Source organism: Myotis daubentonii, chromosome 5 (genome assembly GCF_963259705.1).
Source record: "Myotis daubentonii chromosome 5, mMyoDau2.1, whole genome shotgun sequence".
Taxonomy (NCBI): Eukaryota; Metazoa; Chordata; class Mammalia; order Chiroptera; family Vespertilionidae; genus Myotis; species Myotis daubentonii.
The window spans coordinates 108633318-108645436 of record NC_081844.1 but is presented as its reverse complement, the minus strand read 5'-3'; the positions used below and the strand labels follow the sequence as shown (position 1 = coordinate 108645436).

General features: G+C 47.4%; 1 protein-coding gene across 11 annotated transcripts in view; it reads right to left on the bottom strand.

The window, feature by feature from the left end:
• USP42 (ubiquitin specific peptidase 42) overlaps window positions 1-9971 on the bottom strand; it is a 36779-nt gene extending 26808 nt beyond the window's left edge. For 5 of the 11 annotated variants that reach the window (XR_009453141.1, XM_059699301.1, XM_059699293.1 and 2 more), the window contains exons 1-3: window positions 9139-9300; window positions 4658-4907; window positions 3444-3644 (exon numbers count right to left, since the gene is read on the bottom strand). Coding sequence is in view for 10 of the 11 variants with exons in the window: in XM_059699301.1 (XP_059555284.1) it covers window positions 3444-3644; window positions 4658-4898 (442 nt within the window). In the remaining variant the exon portion in view is untranslated. Of the gene's footprint in view, window positions 1-3443; window positions 3645-4657; window positions 4908-6296; window positions 6405-8135; window positions 8373-9138; window positions 9301-9702 lie in introns of those variants that run through there. The other 6 variants (XM_059699295.1, XM_059699296.1, XM_059699294.1 and 3 more) reach the window with 6 other exon arrangements.
• Window positions 9972-12119: the final 2148 nt, after the last annotated feature.

The window sequence follows — 12119 nt, the reverse complement described above, 5'->3', positions numbered from 1 at the left end:
CTTCTTTATTTCAGCCCTTTGTATTCAGCATGTCTCTATCAAAATAAACCTATGTTTGTATGAAAATTGAAGCTTTTTTTTTTTTTTTTTTGCGGCCCACATAAACTTAAACCTTGTTTATTTGGCCAGTGTTAGCCTTTGAGTTTGACATGCTTGATTTATACTAGTAGATTCAACATGACCCCAATCAAAATTCCAGAAAGCTTTTTTGGAGAAATTGACAAAGTGGTTCAAAAATTCATTTGGAAATGCAAAGAACCAAGCATGGCCAAAACAACTTTGAAAAAGAAGAACAAAGTTAGAGGACTTACCTAATTTCAAAACTTAAATATACAGTAATCAAGACACTGTGTCATGGTGTCAAGATAAATAATGGATCAAGGTAACAGAATAGCGAGTTCAGAAATAGAGTCATATGTATATGGCCAAGTGATTTTTGACAAAAGTAAAAAGACAAATCAGTAGAGAAAGGACTATATTTTGAACAAATAGTGCTGGAACAACTGGATTTCCATATTGAAAAATATGAACTTCAAACCATTCTTTACATCATAAACAAAAATCAACTCAAAATGGATTAATTGTAAAACTATGAAACTTCTGAAAAAATATAGAGGAGCCCTAGCCTATTTAGCTCAGTGGATAGAGTGTCAGCCTGTGGACTGAAGGGTCCCAGGTTTGATTCCGGTCAAGGGCACATGCCTGGGTTGTAGGCTCGATCCCCAGTAGGGGGTGTGCAAGAGGCAGCCAATCAATGATTCTCTCTCATCATTGATGTTTCTCTCTCTCTCTCTTTCTTCCTCTCTGAAATCAATAAAAATATATTTAAATAAAAAAGAAAATAGAGAGGATATCTTTGTGACCTCTGGTTAAGCAGATTTCTTAATATAACACCTAAAGGATAACTGAGGTGGAATTCTTCAAACCTAAAAACATGCTCTTCTAAAGTCAGTGTGAAGAGAATACTTTTCTCCAGACTGAGAGATAATATTTTCAAATTACATATCTGATAATGAGCCTCTATCCAGGAACTATAAAGAACTCTCAAAATTCAACAATTAGAAAAGAATCCAATTTTAAATCAGGCAAAAGATATGAACAGGTGTTTCAGCAAAGCAAATATATGGATGGAAAATAACCATGTGGTAAGATGTTCAACATTATTCATTAGGAAAGTGCAAATTAAAGCTACGAGGAAGGTATTACTACACAACATACCTATTAGAATGGCAGAAATTGGAAAGGTCACACCAAGTATTAGGCGAGGTACTGAGCAAAATGAAATTTTCATTCACTGCTGGTGGGAATGTAAAATACCACAATCCCTTTGGGAAACAGTCTGAAAGTATCTTAAAATTAAACACAGACATACTATAGGACCAAGCCATTCCATTCCTGGATATTTATCCAAGAGAAATGAAAACATGTCCTATGAAGACTTGTTTACAAATGTTCATAGCAGCTTAACCTATGATGGCCCAAAATGGGAAATAACCCAAATGTCCATCAATAGTGAATGAAGAAACAAACTGTGGCACATCCATACAGCGGAATACTACTTAGCAATAAATACTAATTATTGATACATGCAACATGAAATAATGTAGAAATAACTGTGTTGAGTGAAAGAGACGAGGAAATATGAGAACATATACTGTATATAATTCCACTTAGATGACATTCTAGAAAATACAATCTAATCGCTAGTAGACAGAAAACATATCAGGTGGTTGCCTGGGATGGAAGGGATGAGAGGTAGGAAAGGACAAAAGGGAGTGACTTCAAAGGAGCAATGGGAAACTTTGGGGGGTGATGAAAAGGTGCATCATCTTTTTAAATATATTTTTATTGACTTCAGAGAGGAAGGGAGAGGGAGAGAGAAACATCAATGGTGAGAGAGAATCACTGACTGGTTGCCTCCTGCACGCCCCACACTGGGGAATCAATCCCGCATATGCCCTGACTGAGAATCAAACCATGACCTCCTGGTTCAACCTCTGAGCCACACCGCTAGGTGCATTATTTTAATTGTGGTGATAGTTCCGTGGGTATATACAAATGTCAAATGCACCAAACTGTATATTTTAAATATGTGCACTTTATTATATATCAATTATCTTCTATAATAATAAAAGGGTAATATGCTAATCAGACCGGATGTCATTCAGGACATCCTTCTTAACGAAGCCAGGGCTGGGGGGAAGCCAGCCTGGGTCCCGGGTGCCTGCCGGCAGCTGGAGGAGGGAAGCCGGTACACCAGCAGCCAGGGGAAGGAAGGCCTGCTCTTGCACGAATGTTCGTGCATCAGGCCTCTAGTACCTCAATAAAGCAGGGCAAACAGAGAGAAGAGAGAAAACCATCAATAGCATAAAAAACAGAAAGCACCTATTCTGGACACCAGGAGCTTCTGAATTTTTGTCTTGGCGTCTCTCTTGATGTCCAGGTGCCAGGGCTAGGTTTTCCCCCACACCCCTTTCATTAAGCACAAAGTGATAGGGAAGCCCTCTGTGGGGAATGAATTGTGGACTTAGAAAGGGAGAAAATGCAGGCAAGTAGAATGTTCATTCTGTAATTTAAAACCCTTTGGCATAACAAACAACTCTAGGCAGTGAGGCTCTAGGTGATTTTCCTTTGGTTTATTTAAATTTTCTGTACTTTCCAAATTCTTTAGAAGCATTATTTTGCTCTTTTGGGGGAGGGGGGGGGGATAATTTTAAAAGAACCAGTTCAAATTCTCCATTGAGAATTATTCAAAAAGAAACCAAGGGGCTTTTCTCACACTGATAATTGATGAACAGCCACCTGAACATACACAAATCTAAGCTTAATGTAGATCAAAGAACGGGGAGACTTCATTTACAAAGGCTGAAGGATATTTACAATATGTGTAGAAGGTCAAAACCTCAAAACAATGGGTATGTTCCAAATTCTGAATTTTGCTAGTCAACCACTGAGTTGGCTTTCACCAAATTAAGGACCATCATATGTTTTAACTGATTTCCTACCCTTTAGGCTGAAACCCGAGCTCTCTCGTGCTGAAGGGAAAGTCCTGCATGAGTTTCCGGGAGGCTGGGGCAGGGATGAGAGGTTCCTTGCCCCTGAGGCTGGCAGCCTATCCGTGAATCAAGCCTACAACACAGGATGGACACCAGCAGAGGCAGGGTTTGAATCCTGCTTGGTGGCAGACATTTATGCCACATTTTTAGCCAAATGCTGATAAAGTATGTTTCTTTTAAAATAACTTCACAGGTCAAATTAGGTGCAAAATGCTTCTTATACAATCTGAATACAAATCTTACAGTCTTCCTGCATGGTTTCTAAAAGAATAAACCAAATGCTTAGTGATCATAGAATTCTTGGCTTAATTCCTTTCATTTCAGAGAAAAATGAAAATAGGTTAGATACCACAACAAAACCCATGTAACATAAAACAGAAGACTTACATGTCTTGGAGTGTTCGTGCGATAGCATGTAATTGGCAAGAGGTGGCGTGTATGTTAAGCACTGCAATGCTGCATTGGCAAAGCAAGTATTGCCCAAATTCTGGAGCCCAGCTCCAACTCTATGAGTTTGTTGCCACTTAAGACAAATCTTCTCAGATGGGAAAAGAACTTTTTGCGGAGGAGCAATGCCATCACCTAGGGCTAGAAAAATAAAGAACAAACATTTAATAACAAAGCTCCACATGCTTTTGAAGCTAAATAAATAGCAATATATCAAACCTGAACCTGACGAAGATTCGAAATCTTTTTACCAGCTAACCAGGAATACAGAGGAGAAAGGCAGAACTCAGAATGTGGGAAACTCTAAATGATTTGGTCTCTTCAATAAAAATATATACTAGTAAAAAAAAATGCTCTAACTGGTTTGGCTCAGTGGATAGTGTCAGCCTGTGGACTGAAGGGTCCCTGATTTGATTCCGGTCAAGGGCACATGCCTTGGTTGTAGGAGGCAGCCGATCAATGATTCTTGTCATTGATGTTTCTCTCTCTCTCTCTCTCTCTCCCCCTTGTTTTCTGAAATCAATAAAAAATATATTAAAAAGCAAATAAACAAACACCACCCAGTATTTTTAAAAACATCTTTAAATGTTTAAAAGACAGACATCTACTTAGAGAACTATAGTTAATTGAAAAGTTAATGAAATGCTTGTCCATTTCAATTCTCACCAAAATAAAGTTTATCCTTCAACAAATTAGAAATTTAAAAACTACAAATAACATCCGGCCAGTGTGGCTCAGTGGTTGCTCAACCCGTGAACCAAGAGGTCACTGGTGCAATTCCCAGGCAGGGCATATGCCTGGATTGGGGGCGTGATCCCCAGTAGGGAGCATGCAGGAGGCAGCCAATTGATGATGTTTCTTTCATCAATGTTTCTCTATCTCTCTATCCTTTTCACGTCCTCTCTCTGTAAAAACCAATGAAAACATATTTTTAAAAAATAAAATAAAAAACTACAAATATCATACTAATTAAAAATAATCTCCCTTGTTATGATACGTGTGTTAATCATAAATAAGCAGCAGAGGAAAATGAAGCCCATCATAATGTAACTGGCTGGCCACTCAGGCAGCAATATATCGGGCAAAATAAGAAGCCCTCTGAAACTACCAACCCATTGACAGCACTGACCCAGGGGTTTCTTGGAGTATAGTACCTTGATCCTTCTGTGGTGATGGTTTTGACTTATCAGGTACAGATGAACTTGAATACACTACAGCACCAGGCACTGGTCCTAAAGAAAGCGTGTGATTTGAAACCTCGTTTAAGGAAGACACAGCACCCCAGCCGGCAGACCCTGCATCCATGTCTCCAGGTGAGACCGCCTCGGAGCTGCCAGGCTGGTTCTGAGAGGTTGAAGGGCCCGAAGATTCAGAAGCTTTGTCAACTATGGTCATTGTTCAGCTCTGCAAAAGACAAGCACACATTTCTTTCAGAAGATTAGGAAAGTAACCTACTGATTCTACCATTAGATCTCGGAAAGTTAGTCTAGCAATTTTTGAGTATCTTCAAATATAAAAGTAACAGTATTTTTCACTCTGTAATCATTTCCTCAGGACATTTAGTATTGTCTACTCCGCAACAATTGTCTACATAGCAACAATCATTAATTATAAAACTTTCAATGGGCCTACTAGCCAGTTTGGCTCAGTCATTGGCCTGTGGACTGAAGGGTCCCGGGTTCGATTCCGGTCAAGGGCACATGCCTGGTTGCAGACTTGATCCCCAGTGGGGAGCGTGCAGGAGGCAGCCGATCAATGATTCTCTTCATCACTGATGTTTCTATCTCTCTCTTCCTCTCCTTTCCTCTCTGAAATCAATAAAGATACATTTTTTTAAAAAACTTCAATGAAATATTTGATTACATCTTATCATTCTATTCCATGCCTCTTAAAATTATTTCAATTTATAATCAGGTACCTCAATTTCCAATTCTCTACATTTACCCAGTACCTATATTCTTTCTTTCCATTGCTTAGAACTAGAATGTGAAATGCACTAATGCATGCGACTCAATTTTCAATCTGTATATGATTCTCCAGGGAAAAGTCTCAACTACACAGAGAGAAAATCTAGCTTTAATGTTGAGCATAAAGTCCAAAAGACACTGTTTGAAATACATTGCATTTTTAAAGTATAGGAAGTCTCACCTCTGAAGCACATTTTTCTGAAGGGACTCATTTATTCGGTATATATGACTTGTACAGGGAAGCCCAATATAATTACGCACTTTTATACTTTTATACAGTAACTTATTTAATTTTCATAATGGGCCTGTGAGACACTGGACAGAAATCACAGGATCTATAAAATGCACCAACTACAACCCAAACTAGTCAGCAACTGGGACTAGGGACCAGGTCCAACATTCCTGACTGGGGTTCCTTCTGGCTATACTAACCTGTCAATAGACTACTTTCAAGAATGTTTCCGAAACTGCCAGGTAGCAACCAAATCTGGTATGCCACTGCTCAGTGGGTAACCTTTCAAGTGTGCCCTGACTGCCCCCAGCACAACATCCTCCTAGCACCTAGCCTGGGCACTGCCTGGCCTAAGGACTTCTGCACACACACCCTCAGGTCCATTCCCACCTACTCTCTGGGCTCTGCACATGCTCTTCCTTTTACCTCTCTTCTCCATCCTTCCACTTCCAGCCAGTTAACACTTCCACTACTCAGAATTCATTTCCTCTGGGACACTTTCCTTGACAACCTCCTCCCCCAAGAGCTGGGTTAAAACCCCTCCTCCAGACTCCCCAGCACCCTGCGCTGATTTATACAGCAGCCCTTCAGCACCTACTGCACAGCAAGTTCACATGCTGCTCTCCGTCAAGTCCTCACTGGTACCCTCTGGCCTGACACACAGAAAGCTTTCCATGCAGGCGTTGAACAAATGAATGAATTCTGGAGACAGAAAATAACCCGTGTTTGCTTTAGCACCAGTTCGTGCTGAGTGATTCACATACAGTATCTCATTTAATCCTTTAAAAACTACGAAGTTGGAATAGCCTTTAAAACTTGTTTTAAAAATATTTAAATAAATAAAATGCTGACTATTCAAGTAAAAAAAAATATTCAATACAGTAAATGGATAATAAATACCCACGTACATGCCACCTCAACAAATGTTACAATGCTCATAAGAAGTTTTTATTTTAAGCCTCAAATTTGTGTTATCATTTTAAATGAAGGCATGATTACTTCTCCCCCAAAAGTATAACCTTAAAAAACTTTTTGGGCTCTTACATAAAAACAGAAGATGTTATTTAGATCTAATAAAATAAAAACTGAACTAGTTTTTAAGTCAATTTTAAGTCAATCTCAGATACTGAGAAAAAGGGAAAAAACAAACAAAAGGGCAAAAGAAAGAAAAATAAGGTACTGGACCTTCATTCAGGAAGAAAACTTGAGCCATATTATCCAAAATAAATTCACATTTTTCTCATCGAAGAGTCCAAAGAAATGATGAAACAGTGTGGAGACAAGAGTAAGAAAACAAAAGAGGAAGAGGAAGGGAAGGAGGAGGTAAAGAAAGCAAAACAGCAATAAAGAAAGGCTTACTTACAATGCCGTTAGACAGCAAGAGCCTTGGTTTTCCCTGGATAGACAGCCCTTCAGGACAATCATTAACAAATGACCAAGTAAAACCATTCTACTGGCTCAAATGCCTTTATGGAGGGGAGGGAGGGGTTCTTATATGGGGGGGGGGGGGTGAAGGAATGCATACTAGTCGGTCCTCAGTAACCATACAGCATTATACTTTTGGGAAAACAAACCAGAACCATCCATTCGTTTCCATTTGTCCATTCCCGCCGATGAATTCTCACCCTAAAACCATGAGGCATCCAACTAATCCCACCGGCCCAGAGAGAAACCCTTTCTGGTCGCCCAGCACCGCTGAGCGGCCCCGGGATGCCGCCCTTCCAGGTGCCATGCGCTCAGCAAAGCTTCCCAGCATCAGTCACAACCCTCCCGACATTCAAGCAACTACTTCAGTGAAAAGTTACCTCTCCTCTCAGCAGGTCCTGGTGATACACAAGAAGTTACAAACCCGCAAGCGCTACAAGAATCAGGCTGGATGTGTGTGGAGGAATGAGACAAACTGACTTCACCAGTGTTTCCTCTCTTTCATTCAAAAGCCTAAAAATTCTCAGTCTCTTGTATGGTATTTCCTCCTCAGTATTTCTACCAAATGCCAGAATGCATTATCCTTTTTTTTGTTTTTACTTTTAATATGTCTATGCTATCTAAACATTAAGTTCCCCCACATACACTGAGGGAATGTCAATGCATGCAAAGAGAAACTGTTACACTCCGCTGCTTCATACACAATGTAACCCGCATTCCTGCACAGGCGCTGGAAGGCACAGCCTTGACTTCAGTTGTCTTTTAAGACAGCAAAGCAACTGAGCCTTAAACCTTCACAAAACAGGGTAGACTCGGTTCAATGACATAGAAAAGAAAGTGAAACTGACTTAAGTGAAAATAAGAGAAACTGACTATGCCCATGCCCAGTGCGCTCTGAATGAATGTCAAGAGAACAGTTTAACATGCACAGCTCTTAAAAAAAAAGAAAGAAAGAAAAGAAAAGAAAAACTCAGTCCCCACAAAAATGTCTGAGGATATCGCTGTTACCTTGAAAAAAAGAGGCGGTAACTAGTTTTCCCACCAGCTCTGCGGTGAGTTTAGTGTTCTCGCGTTTAAACAATCAGCGTGTTCTGCAGGAACAAGCCAGCCCGGGGCCTTGCTAGCTGTGCGGGAGCGAGCAACCAAGTCCTCCCAGCTGCATGCACACCAGCAGGTTCAAGTCCTGCGACCCGAAACTTCGGTCCCGGCCCGGCCCGGCCCGTTTCCACCCCGAACACCTGCCTCTGACCGCCCCCTCCTCCCCCGGCTCCGCGGGGCAAGCGGCTCTCCCCGTCCCGCCCCGGAGATAAAGGACTCGACCCAGAGGAACGCGCCGCCGGGCCGCCCCCTCCCCGGAGGCACCGCTCCGCTCAGCCCGGCGGCCGGCGCGGGCAGCTCGGACACTCGGCGGAGGAGCCGGGGGGACGGCCCCGCGAGGGCGGCCCGCCGAGGGGCGCCGGGTGGGAAAGTTTGCCTCTTTGGGGTGGAATGGGGGCGGGGAGGCGAGTCCCGGGCTCCGAGGGGCGCTCGGGGGCGGGAGCCGGCAGCCACGCGGGGGGCGGCAGGCGGCCGGGGGACGCCCGGCTCCGCGGCCGGCACACGCCCACCCCGCGCAGACCCATGCGGGCCAGGCCGCCCCGGAGACGCCCGCCGGGCCCGGCCCCCGGGCCGAGGGGGCGGACGGGGGCCGGGTGGGGGTGGGAGGGCAGTGTCCATGGCAACCAGGGGGTCCGGCCTCCCGGCGCCGCCCGGCTCTCGGGGCGCCCCGCCGCCGTGGCCGCCGCCCCCTCCCCAGCGGCCTGGCTCGGCCGGCGGTGGCGGCGCGGCCACCGGCGCGGCGGGGTCCCGGGCGGCCCGCGGCGGCGGAGGGGGCGGCGGGCGAGGGGCCGCGCCAGCCCCCGGCGGGCCGCGCCGGCAGCGGGGCGGCCGGGCCAGCCGCGGCCGAGGCGGGCGGAGCGCTCCGCGGGCCCGACGCTGGCCGGCGGCGGGCGGGAAGGAGGCGGGAGCTTACCTGACCCGGCTCGGCGCTCGCTCCATCCCCCTCGGCCGCCGCCGCCGCCGCCGCCGCCGCACACAGCCCAGCCGCCCGGCGGGGGACAATGACGTGCCTCCATCCGGGCACCGCCGCCGCCGCCTCCGGGTCAGCGCCGCGCCCGCCGCGCCCCGCCGGGCCGCCAGGGGGCGCGCCGAGGCTGCGTCCGCACGCGCCGCCGCCCAGGGGCCGTCGCGCAAGAGGCGCGGCGCGCAGTTAACGGGCCGGCGAGCGCGGGAGGGGCCGGCGCCGGGGCGCCCCGGGCGCAGGCGGGCGCGCGTCACTGCCGCGCCGGGCGCCGCGAGGAGCGCGCTGATTGGCGGGCCGAGGCCGCGCGAGGTCCTCCCCGGGGCAGGCCCGGGACACCGCCTCCGTGTCTGCGCCCGGGTGCACGCTGGGCGCAGGCTGTGCGGGCTGCCAAACGGCCGCGGCTCCGGGCAAGCCTCCTACATAGTCCTCCGCCCGGACGGCGGCCACGCCGGAACCCAGCGGTGCGCCCGCGGCCGCAGACTAACCGGTTACGGGAAGCGGAGGGTACGGTACCTGAGTCCGCAGCAAGGCCGGGCTCTTACCGGCACGGGTTCCTCGTCTCGGGTCCGAGCATCCCGCGGTCTTTGGGGGCAACGAAACCAGCGCGACTCCCGAGCGCCAGGTCCCTCCTACTGATCGGAGGGCTCCAGCGCGAGCCCCGCGGAGGACGCGGTGATGCATCCTCGCATCTCCTCCGCCACCACCTTGCTCCTCCCTGTGGGTCCCTGCTTACGTTAGGGACGTGGCACTCACCTTCCTAACCTGGGGCCCTCTCCCGCCCTCTCACAGGCCTCACCCTTATCGCCCAGTCACACCTGCCCAGGGGCTGCGATCCGACCTCCTCCCCCCGCAGGCGACCTTCCTGCGCGCCCGTCCTCACGTTCTCTCCGCGCTTCCTTCTGGTCTCTCCCGCCCTTGCAACCTTCTGACCGCGGGACGATCGTTCCGGGCAGAGGAGGCTCGGGGCTCAGAGCCACAAAAAAAGTCTAAAATTCCTTCGCCTGGCAGGGAAGCCTCCAGTTGCAGACTTTTCCCTACAAACACCCCATTCCGGCATTGGCTAATCAGCGGTTCTCAACCTGTGGGTCGCGACCCCTTTGGCAGCGGTCGAGCGACCCTTTCACAGGGGTCGCCTAAGACCATCCTGCCTATCAGATATTTACATGACGGTTCATAACAGCAGCAACATCACAGTTATGAAGTAGCCACGAAAATAATTGTATGGTTGGGTCACAACATGAGGAACTGTATTTAAAGGGCCAGAAGGTTGAGAACCAAGCCTTATAGAACTCCTACCTTGGGCCCCTCCCACAAAACCCCGCTTGAGTCCCGCCCATCACAGTCTTACTACAGATTGCACAAGGCTTTCATGGTAGCCCTTACTTCACTGTGATTATGGAAAGGGATCACTAAGGTGATAAAATATCAGTTGTGTGTTTGCAGCAGAACACTGACATCTTCCGAGGACACAAAAAAAGACAAGGTGGGTTTCAAACCTCCCAGATTCAGTGCCCACGTTCAAAGTTAACAGCACAACTTACCTTCTGATGAGTAACAGTTATGGGACTCCACCCTCATGGCCCTTTCAACACTGTTAAGAGACTTGTAAGGCCCTGGCCCTGTCCTCAGGCCGGAGGGTCCCGGGTTCAAGTCCCAGGTTCAATTCCCGTGTGACGGAGAGGCAAGGAATGGATGTCTCTCTCTCTCATGTTGATGTTGAGAGAGAGAGAGAGATTTGTAAGAACAGGCCAGCCATAGGGATGGACTCAGTGATTTGCTTGCCTTTTCCAAATGACTTTCAGATGATTAAATACATTATGAGAAGGAATCAAGGGGCCAAATCCTTAATATTCACCTGAGCTTTGTGGTATTTTAAAATGCTTCCTTTCTAATGCTTCACATTTAAAAAGTTTGGCTTCAAGCCGAGACCGGTTTGGCTCAGTGGATAGAGCGTCGGGCTTCTAGCCCTAGCTGGTTTGGCTCAGTGGAGAGAGCGTCGGCCTGCGGACCCAAGGGTCCTAAGTTCAATTCTGGTCAAGGGCACATGCCTGGGTTGCGGCTCCGTCCAACGTGCAGGAGGCAGCCAATGAATGATTCCCTCTCATCATTGATGTTTCTATCTCTCTCTTCCTCTCCCTCTGGGAGTAAATAAAAATTAAAAAGTTTGCCTCCTAATTTCATTTTCCATTCTATTGAAAAACTGCGCCTGCAACCAGTGTTTTCATACAGTGCCTGAGCGACCTGGGTAGGAAAAGGGATTTTTTTTTTTTTTTTTAAAGAAACACCCTTAGCATTCTCCACCCAGAACAGGTTCTCGGAGGGGGGACTGCACAGCCCCCTCCACCTTCCTCTGTGCCTTGAAAGCAAACAGGCCTTTTTCCTCTAAAGCAGGGTGGGGGAGGGGGAGGGATGGGGAACCTTTTTTCCTGCCAAGGGCCACTGGGATATTTATAACATCATTTGGGGGCCAGACAAAATGACCAACTTAAAAATGAGCCTGCAGTATTTGGTCAAACATTTAATTACCTCCCCTCTAATTACCTTGTCAGGGCCAGGCCAAACGATTGTGAGGGCTTTATGCAGCCCGCAGGCCGGACGTCCCCCACCCCTGCTCTAAAGCTTTTCATTGCCACTTACGATAGCAAAGTGACAGCACGAGGGGGTATCAGGAAGCCCCTGCCTTCCAGCAGCGGTGCCTTTGGCTGAGTTGCGGAAACTCCTTTTGCTCCGACAAGAGCTGAATCCCAAGTGAACCCTGTTGGGAAAGATTTCACTTCACTTCTAACAAGCCTGTGACCTCCAGCAATTCCTTAGCCAGTGGTCTTTACCACACTTGTCTCTGTGCCTGGAGCACCGCAGCCTCCTCATCTGGGTAATTGCATGATCAAAGAGCCAAAGGTGTTACAGGGGGGGATCATGGATTCTCTGGG